This window comes from Pygocentrus nattereri, chromosome 12 (genome assembly GCF_015220715.1).
Source record: "Pygocentrus nattereri isolate fPygNat1 chromosome 12, fPygNat1.pri, whole genome shotgun sequence".
NCBI lineage: Eukaryota > Metazoa > Chordata > Actinopteri > Characiformes > Serrasalmidae > Pygocentrus > Pygocentrus nattereri.
Window position 1 is genome coordinate 15,944,695 of NC_051222.1, and position 19,775 is coordinate 15,964,469.

General features: G+C 40.2%; 1 protein-coding gene across 4 annotated transcripts in view; it reads left to right on the forward strand.

Moving 5' to 3' along the window:
* Positions 1-19,775, forward strand: part of pros1 (protein S) — a 27,334-nt gene continuing 7,559 nt past the window's right edge. For 2 of the 4 annotated variants that reach the window (XM_017701869.1, XM_017701871.1), the window contains exons 1-9: positions 427-1,832; positions 1,939-2,096; positions 3,185-3,209; positions 6,185-6,268; positions 6,498-6,620; positions 6,772-6,897; positions 10,197-10,325; positions 15,432-15,672; positions 19,212-19,398. In XM_017701869.1, coding sequence (XP_017557358.1) covers positions 1,652-1,832; positions 1,939-2,096; positions 3,185-3,209; positions 6,185-6,268; positions 6,498-6,620; positions 6,772-6,897; positions 10,197-10,325; positions 15,432-15,672; positions 19,212-19,398 — 1,254 coding nt within the window. In that variant the 5' untranslated portion in view covers positions 427-1,651. The other 2 variants (XM_017701872.2, XM_017701873.2) reach the window with 2 other exon arrangements.

A 19,775-nucleotide genomic window follows, 5' to 3' on the forward strand; every position in this document is an offset into this window, starting at 1 on the left:
ATTGGTTTTTTATCAGGGGTTATTTTTTTTTACGGTACTGTAAAAATACCACTCACTGTAACATAAAAAGATTGAACAAATGAAGAAATAAAAGTGATCCGACACGTCAAGTCAAACATGTAAATAAACAGTGTTAGCATACAGGCTAACCGGCGCTGCTCTGTTGTGAGGAGCCCACAGCGCCCCCTCCGGCCGCGTCTCCTCTGGTCGCCTTTTTTTGGCGCTCTCCCAGCACCTCCTCGCAGAAGCAGCGAAAAAGCCCTCTGAGGGAGAATAAAAAGTTCTCCCACAGGCCCCAAGTCAGCGGTCAGACACAGAAATACCTCCGAAACGCCCTCACAAGCTTGGCCATGTGGAGAAAGAGAGCGGCGTCGCTGGTCAGCGTCCTGCTAGCCGCGACGCTGTGCGATGCCCACCACTGTAAGTAACGTTAACTACTGCTGTTCGGTCACTTTTACAGACAAACTGCTCGCGGCTTGTCGCCGGTCTAGCACGCGCTCGAGCCGCTTATTCGTTAACTACCACCGAGCTGTCGTCTTACTGCGCGGTGAGGATTTAAACGGGAGCCCTGCGTCAGTTTGAAACTATTCGGCAGGGCTGTGTAGACCAACGGTCAATAACGCGCGCTCTCCTGCTCCCATTATACGAGGCTGGGAGGTCAGGTCACTCAGTTAAAACCGACATGAACGGCCCAAAAACTCGGGTACGTGCTTTACCCGTGTTGTCGCTGTTGGCTGCAGCTCTGCTCGGGCTTTCACCGGACGCCAGCACGTGGTGAAGTAAATCCCTGCGTACAAACCACTGGCACCCACAGTGGACTCCCTTAATCGGGTTAAACCTGGGAGTAAGCTGCGCTTTTTTATCCAGCCCTTTAAAACTGATTCACCGTCTGTCCTGCTGCTGCAGCACTGCAGTGTTTTCCCCGCCTTGGTCCGGCGGTACCCCACATGTTCTGCACTTCTCAGTGTTTTTCCTGCTCCGAGACACCTCACCCCACTAATCAGCTCATTAACAGCCCCTCCCTTAGCTGAAGTGGGCGTGTTAGAGCAGGGAAAGCCCCAACCTGGGGGTGCTCCAGGACCAGGGCTGGGAACCAGGGGCCTCATTTCAGTCTCAGTTTGTTCTTCAGGTAAGTTTGCAGTGTTTGCATGTGACTGATTCATAAACACTCATCTTCCACGGATTGCGTCCACTTAATGCTAAGCACACCCAGATTGCTCTTCATGTGTCAGGCTGGAAACTTGTTCATCTATGCACCTTTTCACGTCACATCCACTCTTTATAAATCACTTGGTGATGAATTATCACATGAGAATTTTACGAACTGGTCTGTGTGTAGGAAGGTTATATGAATGAGGCCACTACTCTACTGGGGCAGGTCTGGAAAAGTATGCCACGCTGGTGACATCATTGCTAATTACTATTAACGCATCGCCACAACTTACTCAACTCCTTTCTAAGGTGTGGGAACTAGATTAGTCATGGCCACAAATTAGTAAGGCCTGGGAACAATTAATCGTTTTTTTCTAGTTAAGTTGTGGCTCTGTAGAAAAGACTGGCATTGCAGAAACATTTTCAGACATGAAGTGTGGAAAAAAACTATGGATATTTTATCATATAATTGAGATACACCTGTGCCACCATAAGCTAGATGGGGTATTTCTGGGGCTTCAGAGTTAAACTCTGCCTGAATGTAGATCGTGAATTGTTAGCTGATGACCGAGTCCTTCTTGAACCAAATGAGGTGTGTTGGAGCAGGAAAAATGTGAAACTGTGCAGTGCAGGTCTCGGACTACGAAACGCAGTTCTACACAATCCTTTAACATACACTGGTATGTTACACTGTACGTGTATCAGCTTTAATTCTATAATTCAGTTTTGTTCTGGCTGTGATGAACACAATATCTACCAAAATAACTTTTTCTGTGATTGTTTGAGTCCTGACAGAGAACAAAGCATCCCAGTTTCTAACACGGCATCGGCGAGCAAACTCCATTTTCGAAGAGAGCAAGAAGGGCAACTTGGAGAGAGAGTGCATTGAAGAGTTGTGCAGTAAGGAGGAAGCAAGGGAGATCTTTGAGAATATCCCTGAGACAGTAAGTGCCTTTCTGAGAAGTCTGTAACTGTTGTTAAGAGACTGATGCTAGTCTTTGGTTGTGATTATTATAAACTCCCACAGTCCAAAGACATGCAGTCAGGAAAATTGGACGTGCTAAATTGCTCCTGGGTGTGAGTGTGAGTGTGAGTGTGAGTGTGGGTGTGTGTGTGTGTGTGTGTGTGTGTGTGTATGCCTGGCCTGTGATGGACTGGTGACCTGTCAAGGGTGTTTCCTGCCTTCTGCCCATTGACCGCCGGAATAGGCTTCAGCTTCCCCCGGGACCCAGAAGGATAAGTGGCTTAGTGGCTTAGTAAATATGCGTGTGTGTTCTTAACTATAGCAGTGTCCCCAGATATCGTTAAGGTACTATAACGTCTGAACCTTTCCCAACATTTTTATGCAGTATTGTTCAGAGATCAGTCTTCACTTATTTAATTTCCAGTCAAATGGCCATTATGTATAAGTTATCACTTTTTCAGCATTGGGGGAAAAGGAAGAAAATATACTGTATGCAGTGCTGTTTTTCACTGCTCTGTGTCAGTGACTGCACATTTGCTGTTGGCACATTGTCAGTCAAGCTCTCTTTATCTTTCTGATCAGATCAGTGGACTTCTATAGTTGCTGACATGCGTCATGCTGTTGATTTTTGGTTAAGTCTCATGACCGGATGTGTGGGCAGTGGATTGTAGAGCATCAGAAATGCCACCATAGCGGACCAAAGGCAGATATGTAGAAGTGTACACAAGTCTGAGACCGCTATTGATTTGTTTAATTTCCCATCAAAAAGAGAACTTATTTTAGTTTTTCAAAGAAATCTGCTTGGATATTTTCCCACATCTCCAAAGTTGAGCCTTGGTTGCATTCTCATCTTCTCATGATCCAAGTACTCCCAATTACACGTACAATGATGTTGAGGTCTGGACTTTGGAGTGGCCAGTCAGTCAGTTCTTCTAAGAACACCAGCAGCCTCTTTAGTGGGGACTGTTATTTTCTGTATGACTGCAAATGATAGAAAATCATTTGCATTATATTACATTACATATGTATATTACATAACATTAATAATATTTGTCTTTTATATTTCAGGAATACTTCTACCCCAAGTATGTTGGTAAGTCATTATCTCCTACTAAAAGAGAAAACCAAGACTGTTGAAGTATTTTGTCCTCACTATGTTTTGCATCACTAGGCATTACTTATCTCCTTTCACTTAAGAATAGTGATATTCATTTGAATTTTGACGATACTGAAGATTTCTTTCTGTATGATCTATACCAAGTACTCTCAGCTACAGTGTGGAAGATCCACTGAACAATTTCAGGTATTACCTGCCCCAACACAAATAATCCAACCCATTAAGAACTTCATAACTGGCTGATTACCTGAAATAGTTGTGTTGGAGCAGGGGATATTTGAAACTGTGAAGAGCTGTAGGCCCTCAGGACTGGTGCTAAGAACCCCTGATCTTTACCCTCAATATGTAAAGCCTCCTACTGATAGTGCAGTGCTGTTGCATCAGATGTGCTCTGGAAACTTCTGTTTACAATTCTTTTTCAGTCTCATCACGCACCACTGTGATTGCAACACCACACAGTGCAAACACCTGCTGCAGCATGTTTTGGCACTCAAGCCTTGCATTTTACTTGGAAACTTGAATATTTTAAATAAGATGCATCACTTGACCTTTGCCAACCTGTATTATATAAAAAATGACCTTTTCTAATTCTGCCATATTTAATTAAATGCAGGTAAACTAAAGTTTATACTAGGCAGACAAGCTTTAAATTTGGTTATTGTGAATACTATGTTGATGAATTTGTCACATAGAATAATGAAAAATAGGTTATTCATCATAGTTATATCATAGTGTGCTTGTCCAGGTGGGGAGTCAAACCGAAGTTTGCCATCTTGAGGTCAGCAGTGTTCCCCACCACACTCTACTTAGCCTGTACTCTCAGCTCTTTTGCATTCACTTCTTGCAAAGGAACTTGACATCACTTCTTATATGGGGCTCTCCACCAGCCGTCAGCATTTTCTTTCTCCGTCAGTATCCATACTGAGTTCTGTCATTGCTGTCCTTGCTGCTCTGGCTAGTGCTGCCTCATCGGGATTCATTTTCATCTACACCACGCTAGGTCCAGCCTAGGATGCAACCTCCCTCAGCTTCCCTAGCTCAGGCATTTCTTTTTGCACTTCTTCCTCCAAGGATCGTCCTCCCTGCATCTCTGACTTGACCATGACCAAGCTTCAGAAAGTTCTGAAGAATAGAGGATTGCTTATGCCTGTTGTTTTACTCTTGGTTCCTTTCAAGGAATGCAGTGCCTGTCCTCTACGGCTTGGCTCAATGAGGGAATCATGCCAGTGTACTTGCTGCCCTTAACCCAGGGATCCCTGGATGATGATGATGATGATGATATCCAAGCCAGTACAGCCCAGAAGGGCATCAGCCTCTCTGCCTGAATCTGCTCCTGCTTCATCCAGTTTAATTCAAAATACTTCTCTATTCATCAGAACCCTTCCCCTGTTCATCCAGTCCACTCCACAATTCACCACAATCCATCCCTAATTTATCCCAGCCCTTCCTTCCTTTCATCGTGTCTTCTTCTGTCACCTTCCTATTACATTCTTTCTATCCTCCTATTCTATTCTGAGTCACTCAGCTTTGCTGGTGCCAGCCCTGCTATGGCCATTCTAGATCAATTTGAGCTGCATCCTCTCCACTGTCCCTCTAGTCATCCTGTCCCAGTGCCCACTTCTTGAATCCTCCTCTGATCACTTCTGGACTGTGACCGCAGTTTCTCCAAGCAGTTCATATCAGTCTCTCTTCTTCACTACTTGTGCTGTGGCCCTTTCCCCCACAATTCCCCCAATCCCTCAGTCTATTGTTTGGTGCATGGGGATAACAAATTCCCTGGCCAAAGCCCTGTGCTGGATCCTCCTAACTAATTGTCAGGTATTCTCTACCTCCTCATTAAAGATGAAATCATCTGCATCAGGGATGTCCAGTCTTATCCTAGTAGTGTCAGTGCCAGTGTGGCTGCAGGTTTTCATTCTAACAAAGCAGGAGGTCACCTGATGAAATGAATCAGTGAATCCCCTGCAACCCTTTGCAGATGAGATTGGACACCCCTCCTCTACATTGACAATACTTTTTCACTTTTCACTCATAGCCTCTCTGTTCTAATCTCAGCCTTCCATTGTCTTGGCATTCACCTCCTTTAAAAAAAAAAAAAGCCAGCTACCCCTGGAATTCTTCAGCATCACTCTAGATATTGGCTCTTTCCACGGGCTAAGCTGATCACTCTTGTGTTATGAAGTTAGCTGTTGGCACTGAACCATTTCTATAGATGATGCCTGCTTTTGGCTTATGCTCCTTTAAACCTGGAATGAAATATCCTCCTTCTGTGAGAATGCTGTCTCCTCTTTGGAGGACCTGCAGCTCTTTAAATACTACTTTGTCCCTCAGTTTTGACCATCTCTGTGGTGGACAGTGGCCATTATTATTACTACCTCTCTCTCAAGGCATGGAGTCATCCTCCCACAAGTTCACAACCTCAGAAAAGCTCACAAACAGCTGTAGTTAATTTAACCTGGCCTACTTGTACAAATCAGAAGCCGTTTAGAACTCTTACCCACCTTTTAGGGTTCCCTCCCTACTACAGTCCCACAATCATTCTACACACTACAGCTGTACATTGAAACCTTGGCTGCACTCTCAGAATGGAGATAGGAAATAGAAAAGGTTTGGGACAAAGACCACACCAAAAAAGTTTTTGCACCCACCTGTCTCCCTGTCTCCTGACTTTTCCTCCTAAGCAGCCCTCAAGTTCTTTTACACTTAGATATTTACTCGTCAAAAACTACATAACTTCTCTATTGCTTTAATTTGTTTGCAGCTAGATCTACTCTCTTTTGCAGTTTGTAACCTGATGCAACATGATGTTGGAAGACTGAAAAGAAGCCAGGGATAAGCCCCATAGCACCTTGATCTGATCCTAATATTTAGGCCATTAATGACAAAATGTCTGATGTTTTTGAGTTGTTTTATATAAACTGTAATGGAAAGAAGTTTTCTTTGTGTTTTAGGGTGCCTAGGGTCCCACCGTGTAGGCATCACTGTCCCACATGCAGAACCTGGAGTCCCTCCGGATCTCCGTACCTGTGTACAAGGTTAAGCAGATCCTATGATTGTGACACTATGTAGAATAATTGGCAAATCAATAGGCATGAATCTCAGGTACAAGCTGAGATCCCCCAAGGAGTCTTCATAAAGTCATGCATTGCTGTATTTTGAATAGATTTTTAAAAAATATTTAGTAACAGTTGCCTAGTAGGTCTTATTATACATGTCATAAGAGGCTATGACTGATTGTTGGGCTGAAAGTGATGTTTTCTGCAGAGATCAGTAACCAGTGCCTGCCACTGCCATGCCATAAGGAGGGATATGAACGCTGCATTGACGGTCAGGGAACTTACACCTGTGTATGCAAACCTGGATGGAATGGACCTCGCTGTGCAGAAGGTGGGTAGAAGTGGTTATTAATCCATTATGGATTCAGAACCTGTAATAAAGATGAAGGGATTGAAATGAACAGTTGCCTTGTCTTTGCAGCTCTTGGATTGAATCATTAATTAAACAAAGGTGTAATATGGCTCATTTTGTAATTTGACAGATATTGATGAATGTGAAGATCCCACATTTCTTGCTGGTTGTAACCAGCAATGCTCTAACTTGCCTGGAAGTTACCGTTGCTCATGTCGGGATGGTTACTATTTGCATGACAAGATCTACTGTACAGGTAAAACATCTCACATTTGTCACTACAGAAAGCTGAGAACTACATTAAGGCTGTTCAGCCTACATGATGGCTGCATACCATAGGTTCTTCAATGTAAAATGGAACTACCACTAATATTAGAATTATAATACATTATTGTAACAATATTGTCTCCCATTCACAGACTGTACAGCAATATTGAAATTAGTTAGTTATTTATGAATTAGTTGTGAGTTTTGAGTCTTATTTGGAGGAGACCTTCTTTTAGATTGGTAGTGCGACCTACTTCTACATCCATTACAGAAAATCAAAGAAGCAGAGCACAGGAAGATAAGTGTGTTGCAAAGCTGGTTCATTGGTATTAATCCCAGGAACACCATTTAACAGTTTTTGCAAATGTGCATTGTGTCTGATTACTTGTTCAGGCTTTTATTACTCCAAACTATATTAATAAAACTAGAGACTTTTAGCCACTGGCCATTAAAATGAATGATTTTAATGTCTAATAGAGGTGTAACAATACACAAATTTCATTTATACATATTGACATTTTTGCATCGCAATACTATACATTTTCAATACTGAATTACATTTATTTATTTTTGGTCATTTCCAAAACCTTTTTTTGTTATTCCCATGGTTGTCAGCTTGTTGAAGGAATAACTGAGACCAGTCATTTTATTAAAAGACATAAAATAAATTGCAAAAGCCAGTTTTATAAGCAAAACTGCAATATCTATATAAATGTTAACAAAACATGTAAACTATAAGGCTACCTTAATATCAAATGAGCATTATAAGTTAATTTGATCTGATCTTGTTTCTGTATAAAGTGTCGCACATTCTGGCTAAAATTAGTTTTTAAGTTCAAACCATGGACTCTGAGAACTTGGGCTGGAGATCTTGGTGTCTTCTCTCTGTAGCCAGAAGATGAAGGATGACTCTTGAGGTCTATGACTAAGTGATCTTCACACAGTGAGGACAGATGTCCATAAATCTCTGTTCTGCAAGAGCTGATTCTATAGTGACAAGAACTGTAGCTGCTTGAGTACAGAACTTGATATAAGTAGATTCAGAATCAGGTGTTGGTCAGATGGTCTAGCATTTGGATATCTAAGTAAGTCTGGTTAAGTAGAAGAAGATAGTTTGGTAAGACTGGGCTAGGCAGAAAAGAGGTCTAGTTACATTGGCCTTTTGAATGGTACTGGGAGTAAGTCATTTATTTGTTTAGGTGAGGTTGTATAATGAAAAGAAAAACGCAGCAGTTTGATTCCTGAATTTGATTCAGTGTGACATAATGGCATGCTGCTTAACAGACATCCATGACTGAACCCCTGATGAGCAAACCGAGGGTGATGGCAGCAAGGAAAAACTCCCAGTGAGGAAGAAACTTGAGAGGAACCAGGACTTAACAGGGAAACCCATCCTCTGATCGACACTGGATTGTGAATATTGTGTTAAACCTGGCAGGCAAAGGGGCTGCATGAGAGTAAAGCAGATTAAATCCTCTTGAATGGCATGAACATGGAACAGGAATGGCTGTTGGTAGGTTGTTGCTGCATATGAGAGTTGATGGGTGTGATGACAGGCAGCTGGATGATGCTCTGGTCACTACAGGAGGTAGCTTGACATGGAAAATCCTGCTGATCTGTCAGGTGTGTCAGGTGGAGATTCGCAAACATTCTGACAATTGTGCTTTGAAAGTAGCTAAAAAGTAATGCACTACTTTTTAAAAAGTAGCTAAAAAGTAGCCACTGCTCTCTCTGGAAAAGTAGATAAAATATGGGGAAGAAGCTACAAAGTAGCTCACTATTAATTTTTTAATAGCTATCCCAACCCTGAATGGACTAAATAGAACTGTAGAAATTTTATAGCAAGAAATCTAAGTGTATTGGATTCACAGTGCTTATCGTCCTCTGAAAAAAAATTATATGAACATGTGTATTGACACCCCTGTCTAATAAGGAGATTTGAACTGAAAAGACTGCCCCTTCAGATGAGTTAATGCAAAAGCTTGCACTGAAACTACACCACAACTAGAACCCCTCAGAGCTATGCTAAGGAGAACTGTTCATACCTGACTTAATCTGACTAATTTATCAAGTTAACTGTTAACAGCTCAGGTAAGAAACGGCAACTGATCCTAACGTTGCTTTGTGACATCATGTTGAAATGTGTGTTAGCTAATATAGTTACATCCTACAATAAGTCTGCCTGTTTCTAATTTTTCCACAAAGCAGTGAGTTAGCTCTTTCATATAGTTTAATCCAAAACCTTTCCATCTTCAGCAGTGAAATAAAAAGAGGGCCTGTGTTACAAGCTGGCAAGTGACACATTTTCATAACTCTTAGCCTGACAATTCTGATTTACTGCCCTCATCATTCTCACTGCAGGTTTTTTTTGAGGGGAGTTATTGTCAGAGTTTTTCCTTCATTTGGCAGACACCTGTGTGAATGGCTGAGAGACATTTCAATTATTATTTTGCAAATGGTCAGTTAAGTATTGTATGTTTAGTTATGTTTGTGCTTCAAAAAATCACCTAGTAAACAGCAATTATTTCTCTAAACAGCTTATGCAAAATGTACTCATGGGACCCTGAATTATTTGGAAAAAAATTCTCGAAGTAGCTGTGGTTCAGGGTTTGGTCCAGATCCAGTTGACTTCTCTGTCTCTCTCTCCATGCTGTCAGCCAACTGGGTCTGAGTCCAAACAGCTGTTCCGGGAATGCTGTGATTTTTTTTTTTTTTTTTTTTCCTGTAATAGCAAAATATGACTCCAACAAAGTTGTGTGGTTACATGTCAAGGGACCAATGGAGATCAAAACATTAACATCTCCATAACTTACATGTGTAAATTTGAACACACACACACACACACACACACACACACACACACACACACACACACACACACATATATACTATGTGAATCTTTTGTTTTCACAGGCTCTAATAAAGGCTGTAGGTTCTGTTTGAAAGTACTTTTTTCTGTATTGTGTAAGAGTGTTTTTAAATTCTTTTAAAGTCCCTGACCTCCATTTGGCTAGGCACATCTTTCATTTTGCAGTAAACAGTCTGTCTTTCTCTGCCACACTAATGTAGTCCGTTTACAGCTCAATTGAGAGATGTGAAGATGTGTTTGTGTGGGAAAGAGCTTGTGCTTACCATATATTTCTGGAGAAGTGTTTGCAGTCAAAGGTTGTGCATTTGAGTGTGTTGCTAGCATTAGAGCAAAGGGGCATGCATTTTGAGTATGAGTGTAAGAGTATATGAGATAAAGGTATATCTGTGTAAGGTGTCAAATCTTTATCTCTTTTTCAGACATTAATGAGTGCCGGCTTTATCCCAGTATCTGTGAGGAGCCAGCCAGATGTGTCAACACACAGGGCACATTTGAGTGCCAGTGCCCCTTCGGATACAAGTACAACTTTACCTCACGCGAGTGCCAGGGTAAGAAATCTCTCATACTGCACATACAACACACACACAGGATAAGCCAGACCTGGATCCAGCACCTCCCAGATCTGACATACATTTCTTCAAACAGCTCAACATATATGTACAATTACACGTAATTAGTTCAAACTGCAGTCTCATGGTAATTAAAGCTGCAGTAAGTAACCCGTATAAAAATAACCTATTGTCATAGTTGTCTGATGGACTGTTAGTCACTGCACATGAACACAATACGGGCAGCTAAAATTGGAAAAGGATTTTAGTCTAAAGTCCAAGTCAGTTGAAAGTCTGAAATGTGTTTTCAAGTTTGATCCAAGTTTGGTCCATATATCAGAACTAAATACATAAGTAGCATGCTGTTTTACATCCATCCAAAGCACCCATGTACTTTTACTTTCGAGTCTTATTTGGCTGAGAGGAAAGAGAAATGGTAACAGAAAAAAAGCAAAAAACCACAGACGCCATTAATCACTCACAAGTGTGCCACTACTGCTGTGATTACTCAGCCTGTAAAAGAACTATTGGCTTGTGAGCTGTAGCTGCACCATGACTGCTGCTTTGGATAGGCATAACAAATTCATGGGTGGGCTAAACCTTGAAATTTACTCCCACAGCTGATGTCTACAGCACAGCAGTAACTTGAAATGAACTATGAGGCGTCTGTTAAGTGTCGCCGTCTGAACAGGAAAACACAGAAACCAAGATGCTCAAAACTCAGAACTGCTAAAAACCCATGCGGTAGAATGTCCAACATAACCTTCTCATGATTTTTTTTTTTTTTCTATTAATTTGGCTTGTGTTGAGGTTTCATAAATCACTTTCAAAGTTGAATAACTATTTGTATTGTTGTAATGTTTATGACGTGCATAGTTTGTTTCATGCTTTAAATAAGATGTCTTCATGCTTCGCATCCATATACAGAGAGGTTAGTCTTGGAAGAGAATTTTTCTCTTTGACGAGCTTTTGTTTTTGCTGAAATGCTTAGTAAAAGTTATACAGTCATGGTTAAAGGTTGATTTGGTACCAAAAATAGAATTTTGAGTATGCCACATATTTTGCAAGTTATTTTTTATTTTGTGGTTTTGGTTGATTTATATTACTTAGTGTTTTGGAACCTCGTAAATGACGAATTAAGACCTGAATACACATGAATGCACTATATACCACTGATGAAGCCTCCATGCGCACACTCTGCGTTCACCACTAGAGGGTTCTGTATACCATCGTACACTACATAAATGTCCATGCAGGTGTAGACAGTTATAAAATTTGCACTGGCCATCTGGGCCACTAAACCAAAGAAGCCTGCGGCCACAAATTTTTAGTTCTTAATAATAGAAACATGTTTGTATTCATTGTATACAATTATCAAGCATGCTTCAGTACCAAAAAACAGTCGAGCTTTGCTATGAAAAAATCATTGCAGGTATGGTAACTGTTGTGGTCCACTCTGCTGATCTGGTCAGCTCTGACATCATCTGATCTTGATTAAGACAGGTTTTATACTTTATCACTTTATATCACTTATTTCATAGAGTGACACTAGCAAACCTCTGCCAGTGGAACCAGACCAAATCTGATTTGTCTAATTAGTTTTGTATCTCACCACAAGGAAAAAGAATGCAGACAATCCCAAGGCAAGTGGCCATTCAGTTCACAGGCTCTGCATTTTTAGAGGCCAAAATGTGAACTGTTATGACCAGGGGCTACAAGCAATGTCTACCCCTAATTCTGTGCCATGTATATTTTAGAGCTGAACTCAACTAGGGGTGCAGAAAGGCATTGTAGTGATTTTATATAGTCATCTACAGATGTGTACAGCAATGTCGAGCAAAATAATATGCCAATTTGGGTTTTATGAAAGTTTTTTTGTATAATTTACGTCTAGCAGAATGTGTCATAAAGTGCTATAATGTGGTGAGAGACAGCAGTACACACATATAAGTAAGAACTAACACACTAAATGACACACTGGTGCACACCCTGCTCACTCTACTTTCTTTCCTTTTGGACGAATGAGCTGAGCTGCTCCCAATCATATTGCTGTGATGTGGCACAGTAACTGATTGCATTGCATTTATACATGTATAATTTATACATTATACATACTCAGTTTCAACACCCAAACGCCGCAAGTAGAACATTAGAAAAAACAAATGTATTCAAAATGTGGAACATTATTACTTTAGATAATGTGAAGTCTAAGAAAACAGTGTTAGGCCACTTGGGTGCTTAGAAAAAGCCTATTCTGCCTATACGTTTATAGTGAACACATATAAGGTTTGTGTTTAGTGGCACGCCTCCAAATCACTAACAGTTGCTGTGGAAAGCAACTGGCTGCAATGAAATCTAGCATTATCTTGAACAGTACACATCTACTACAATAAAACTTCAAATAAAATTACCAACTCAACTCAGCAAGCATCCTGGTCTTTAATACACTCAAACTACTTCATCATTTTATAATTATTTTAGCAGTTCTCAATTCCTGGGGATCCCTGCAATGATGTGCAAATAATTTAAACCCTATATTTCATTGATAATAGTACAAAGACAACATATCAAATGAAACTGAGAAATTTTATAGTTTTTTTGAAAAATATTCAATTCAATTCAACTTTGTCATTATACAATACATTTACATTTACAGCATTTAGCAGACGCTCTTATCCAGAGCGACTTACAAGAAGTGGTAGTACAGGGTAGTACAGTATGACAAAACACTATCGGGCTACATTTCCAGTGCAGTAATATTTGCCCATTTTGAATTTGATGCCAATAACGAGTTCCAAAAAAGTTGGAACAGTGGCAACAAAACACTGGTAAAGTTGTCTAATGCTAAAAAAACAGCTGGTGGTTAATTGACAACTGGTCAGTAACATGATTGGGTATAAAAAAGCATCCCAGAGACGCTGAGTCTTTCAGAAGTAAACATGAGGAGGGGTTCACCACTTGGTGAAAGACTGCATGAGCAAATAGTGCAACAATTCAAGAATAATGTTTGTAAACATAAAATAGCTTTTGCTTTTCATCATGTACAGTGCATAATAACATAATAACAAAGATTCAGAGAATCTGGAGAAATCTGAATAGTAGGGACAAGGCCAGAAACCAGTATTTGCTGGCTGTGATCTTTGCGCTCTCAGGCAGCACTGCATTAAAAACAGACAGGATTCTGTAGTGCAATTCACTGCATGGGCTCAAGAACACTTTTGAATACCACTGCCTATGCAAACAGTTCATTGCTGCATTCACAAATGCAAGTAAAAACTCTAAAACACAAAGAAGAAACCATATATAAACAGGCCCAGGAGTGCTTGGCCCAAGCTTATATAGAAAGGACTGAGGGGAAGTGGAAAAGTGTCCAAAATCAGAATTTGGAATTATTTTTGCAAATCATGGACACTGTGTCCACTGGGCTAAGGACCACTCAGCTGAACATCTGTAAAGATGTACAAATTGTTCATCAATAACATGTTTTGGCAACATATCCTGCCATCCATACGACGTCTTTTTCAGGGAAGGCTTTGCTTATTTCAGCAAGATAACGTCATCCCACATTCTGCATGTATTACAACAGCATGGCTCTGTAGTAAAAGAGTCTGGGTGCTAAACTGACCTGCCTGCAGTCCAGACCTGTCATCCACTGAAAATGTTTGGTGCATTATGAAATAAAAAATATGACAAAGGAGACCCCGAACTGTTGAGCAGCTGAAATCCTATAAAAAGTAAGAATGGGAAAACATTTCAAACCTGCAGCAATTGGTCCCCTCAGTTTCCAAACACTTACAGAGTGCTATTAAAAGGTTTTGAAACACCGTGGTAAACATGTCCCCATACCAACTTTTTTGGGACGTATACAGTGGGGTAAAAAAGTATTTAGTCAGCCACTGATTGTGCAAGTTCTCCTACTTAGAAAGATGAGAGAGGTCTGTAATTTTCATCATAGGTTCACTTCAACTATGAGGGACAATATGAGGAAAAAAATCCAGGAAATCACATTGTAGGATTTTTAAAGAATTTATTTGTAAATTATGGTGGAAAATAAGTATTTGGTCACCCACAAACAAGCAAGATTTCTGGCTCTCACAGACCTGTAACTTCTTCTTTAAGAAGCTCTTCTGTCCTCCACTCGTTACCTGTATTAATGGCACCTGTTTGACCTCTTTATCTGTATAAAAGACACCTGTCCACAGCCTCAAACAGCCAGACTCCAAACTTAACCATGTCCAAGACAAAGTAGATATCTGATAAGTAAAGTAGATATCTGATATCCCAAGAATTTGGAGGAGGGTGAAATTTTACCCATTTTTTCTAAATTTAAGATTTGAGAGAAGGTGTGGAGGATCTGGATTAAACACTAACTAGGTTTTCATTCAAAATTTCACAAATTTCTGAGAAGTTGGAAAAGGAGAATGCAAATAAATCAGTGTTTTCATCAGCTAAGCTTTTGCACAAATCCCTGAAGATGAAATGGAGGGATTTGAATTGTTATGACTTCTCAGTAGAACAGTTGTGACAGCTGTCTGTTAAATGTACATAGATGTAGGCCTAAGAGTTCAGAGGTGCCAAGCAGAACAGACAGTGGCTCATTTAATGAGGGCTGAAGTCACTATTCCACTTCACCCACTGAACCACTGCAAAAGCCAAAGCAGTTCTGAGAAGATGTATTGTTTTGCTAAATCAGTACTTCCACCTCATCCAAGCACGTGCTTTTTTTGCTAAACATACCCATTTCTTTTCTAGCTTGTCCATCCAGTTATTTGTGAACATTTTAAAAATTTCCCCAAGAAAGTGTGGAAACCCACACATGATACACTGCATTACCATTTAACCTATCCATGCCCTGTCCACAAATTAATTCATTCATAACTGTTGTTAGGTTAGACAGGCTTTACAGAATCGTGGCAAAAATCCCTTTCAGCCTAATGACAAGTTATAGTGTGTAAATAATACCTTATATTCGAGTGTTTTATATTTTTTTGTTTTTTAAATATTTTTTCTATTGTATAAGTCTTTATACTAAAAGATGATCTAACTGAAGCATGTTTCATGAGTTACAGCTGACAAGATGCTGCATGTGTACCTTGTGTGTGTTAGATGTGGACGAGTGTGCGCTGAATATGTGCGAGGTCAACTGTGTGAACACAGTGGGCAGCTACTCGTGCCACTGTGATGGGCGAATGGGGCTGAAGCTGGCAGCAGATGGGCAGTCCTGTGAGCAGATTCCTGAGTGTGTGCAGCTCTTTGACCACAAGCATGAGGAGATGCTTTACCTTGGAGAGCAGTTTGCAGGCCTGCCTGTGATCTACCTGCGTTTCCGTCTCCCTGAGAATACCAAGTGAGGGGTTTCTTTGCTTTTAAACAGGCCAGAGACTTTTTTTCAAATCATGCTGATGTAATAGTTGCCAGTTCTTTTTGAATTTCACTGAAATAAGTACGACAGTTTCAGATGCAGCTTATGTTGCTGTGCAAGAACATCAGAGACCACATTTTTCATTAAGTCCACCTTTTTTTGTGAGGAGATTAGATACTTGCATAAGAAAGAGGAAAGTCAAATGATTTTCTACAACCGGTGTTCCACAAATTATCACAAGATATTACGATTTGAACTCCACAGGTGTTTCTGGGTATTCTTACACTGGGAGAAGACAACTTAACACTATGGGTCTGAAAGGATATATAGCGGTCAAGAAGCCATTACTGAGAAAAGGAAATAGATAAACAAGAAACTGAAAAATTGCATATCCTATAGAGAAACTGCTGGTTTTCTCAGAATAGTGGACTGACCACCCCAGAGTAAAAAATACAACCAACCTCTAACACTGAACTTGGGCGATGTGAAATAATATCTCTGCAGAATCCTTTAAAAAACTCAAATCAAGTCCCCTGAAAACATTAGCGCTGTAATAAAGGTGTAAAGTGGACAAACAATTTGGAAATTACATATAGTTAATGAGGCTTCTGTGCCATTATTTGTTAAATGTTTTCTGCTTTTTTCCCGATGCTGAAATAATTCCCTCTTAACTCTAATGTAAATAAATGAAGTGTGTGTCTTTTTCACAGTACTGTACTTCAAGTGACATCCATGAATAATGAAATCAGGAAGTCAGAATAGCAATGTGACTTGAAAGGGATTCTCAAAATTTTTTAACCATTGCTGCATCTGTTGTAAACATCGTCTACTCACCTCTTACATTGGTGATGCAGTCATCTCTAGAGTAACGGTTCCCAACCAAGCCCTCAGGGCCACCTAGACGGTCCACATTTTTCCTCCATCCATATGTGTTGCGAGTTGGTTTGGAGCAAAAATGTGGACCAGTTGGTGGTCCCTGTGGACCAGGTTCAGAGCCACTGCTCTAGATCAAGATTTCCCTGTTTCAGTCCTTAAATTGCTTCATCATGTACTGAATTTCATCTGTTTGAATTCTTTTTGCCAGCTCACTATCTAATAATTAGTTGGCTAAGACAGACAGCTACTGTTATTGCTAAGAAAGCAAATATTGTATTGCAGTCATACCCCTTTCTGTGCGAAAAATGTTGTCTTTTTCCATTACTGAGAAAAGTGCTATAACACTGTTAGTTTGCCACTTTTTTATTAGCCTATATACAGCGGTGCTTGAAAGTTTGTGAACCCTTTAGAATTTTCTATATTTCTGCATAAATATGACCTAAAACATCATCAGATTTTCACACAAGTCCTACAAGTACATGAAGAGAACCCAGTTAAACAAATGACACAAAAATATTATACTTGGTCATTTGTTTATTGCGGAAAATGATCTAATATTACATATTTGTGAGTGGCAAAAGTATGTGAACCTTTGCTTTCAGTATCTGGTGTGACCCCCCTGTGCAGCAATAACTGCAAATAAATGTTTCTAGTAACTGTTGATCAGTCCTGCACATCGACTTGGAGGAATTTTAGCCCATTCCTCCATAAAGAACAGCTTCAACTCTGGGATGTTGGTGGGTTTCCTCACATTAACTGCTCGCTTCAGGTCTTTCCACATCATTTCTATGGGATTAAGGTCAGGACATTAACTTTATTCTTGTTTAACCACTCTTTGGTAGAACGACTTGTGTGCTTATGGTCATTGTCTTGCTGCATGATCCCCCTTCACTTGAGATTCAGTTCATGGACAGATGTCCTGACATTTTCCTTTAGGATTCTGTGATATAATTCAGAATTCATTGGTCCATCAATGATGGCAAGCCGTCCTGGCCCAGATGCAGCAAAACAGGTCCAAACCATGATACTACCACCACCATGTTTCACAGATGGGATAAGGTTATTAAGCAGGAATGCAGTGTTTTCCTTTCTCCAAACATAACGCTTTTCATTTAAACCAAAAAGTTCTATTTTGGTCTCATCCGTCCACAAAACATTCTTCCAATAGCCTTCTGGCTTGTCCACGTGATCGTTAGTATACTGCAGACGAGCAGCAATGTTCTTTTTGGAGAGCAGTGGCTTTCTCCTTGCAACCCTGCCATGCACACCATTGTTGTTCAGTGTTCTCCAGATGGTGGACTCATGAACATTAACATTAGCCGATGTGAGAGAGGCCATTAGTTGCTGGGGTCCTTTGTGACCTCGCCGACTATTACACAACTTGCTCTTGGAGTGATCTTTGTTGGTCGACCACTCCTGGGGAGGGAATCAGTGGTCTAGAATTTCCTCCATTTGTACACAATCTGTCTGACTGTGGATTGGTGGAGTCCAAACTTAGATCTGCCGGAGTCGTTAGCCACACTCTGTAAATGTTTACATCCCCTGTTTACGTACAAAGAGATAGAATAAAACAAATTCCCTTTCCCTGCTTCTTTTCCGAGCATACAGTCGCCCACATGTCCGGCCGGACACTGATGGTCGCAGCTCCCAGCTATTCCTAATACCAATATTACTGCTATTAATATTAGTAGTACTATCATTTGTAGGTAGCTTGACAAGAGGAGGATGGGTCCCCCATGGTGAGCCTGGTTCCTCCCAAGGTTTCTTCCTCAGTTCTGAGGGAGTTTTTCCTTGCCACTGTCGCCCCTGGCTTGCCGCCGGGGTTTTTTTAAAGTTTTTTACATTTTTACACTTTTGTTAAAACTGTCTTTCTGACAACATCTGTTGTAAAAAGCGCTATACAAATAAATTTGATTTGATTTGATTTTCTGAAGTCCTCAGAAATCTCCTTTGTTCGGGCCATGATACACTTCCATAAACATGTCTTGTGAAGAGCAGACTTTGATAGACCCCTATTCTTTAAATAAAACAGGGTGCCCACTCACACCTGATTGTCATCCCATTGATTGAAAATACCTGACTCTAATTTCACCTTCAAATTAACGGCTAATCCTACAGGTTCACGTACTTTTGCCACTAATATTGGATCATTTTCCTCAATAAACAAATGACCAAGTATAATATTTTTGTGTCATCTGTTTAACTGGGTTCTCTTTATCTACTTTTAGGACTTGTGAAAATATGATGATGTTTTAGGTCATATTTATGCAGAAATATAGAAACTTCTGAAGGGTTCACAAACTTTCAAGCACCACTGTATAGCAGTTCAAATTGGCTGATCTCAGTACAGATTCTCAGTGACTGTACAATGTATTTGTGTAATACATGCTGTACATAGCGAATTTTTATTTAAAAAATCACAAATTCTGTAAAAATGATGAGGCTTAGAGATACAGTGCTGCTCTACAGCATACAACATGACATGACAAATAACATTTAATGCTAGCTTAATGCCAGACTGGCCCTTAACTCCAAGGGTTTATTCTGAAATAACAGAATTTATTTCCAATTTTCACAAATTCCACAAAGCTTTAAAAGCACAAATTTAAGAATAATCTTGCTTACGATCTCTTCTTTTGTCACAATAGATTTTCTGCTGAATTTGACTTCCGAACATTCGATCCGGAGGGTGTAGTGTTGTATGCTGAATCATTCTCATACTCCTGGTTCTTGTTGGGACTGAGAGGTGGTCGCATCGAGGTTCAGTTCAAGAACCAGCACTCTGTTAAGGTCACCAGTGGTGGCAAAGCCATTAATGATGGCCAGTGGCATGTGGTGAGTGTTTTTGCGTGTGGGTTGCCAGAATGTAGACAAGCTGTTCTGCGACTGTTCTGTGGTGCAATAGTATGTTTTGCTTTTGTACAAATATCTGATCAGTAAAACTGAAACTTAAGAAAAAGAAACTGAAACTTTGATAAGAAACTTAAACTCAGTCTCAAAGGCTCTTTTGCATTGTTTGGTTTAATGCCCATTATCAATTTGACAGTAGAAGTAAATATATTGCTGGAAGTAATATTCTTCCGGGTAATTGTGGGAGAGTACAGGTTTTATGTTAAGAACAACAAACAAAGAATTATTCCAAATGCTTGTATACTGTTAATTCCCAACCCTGACTTTGGAGTGTAATTAAGCTGTAGAAAATTGAAATGTAC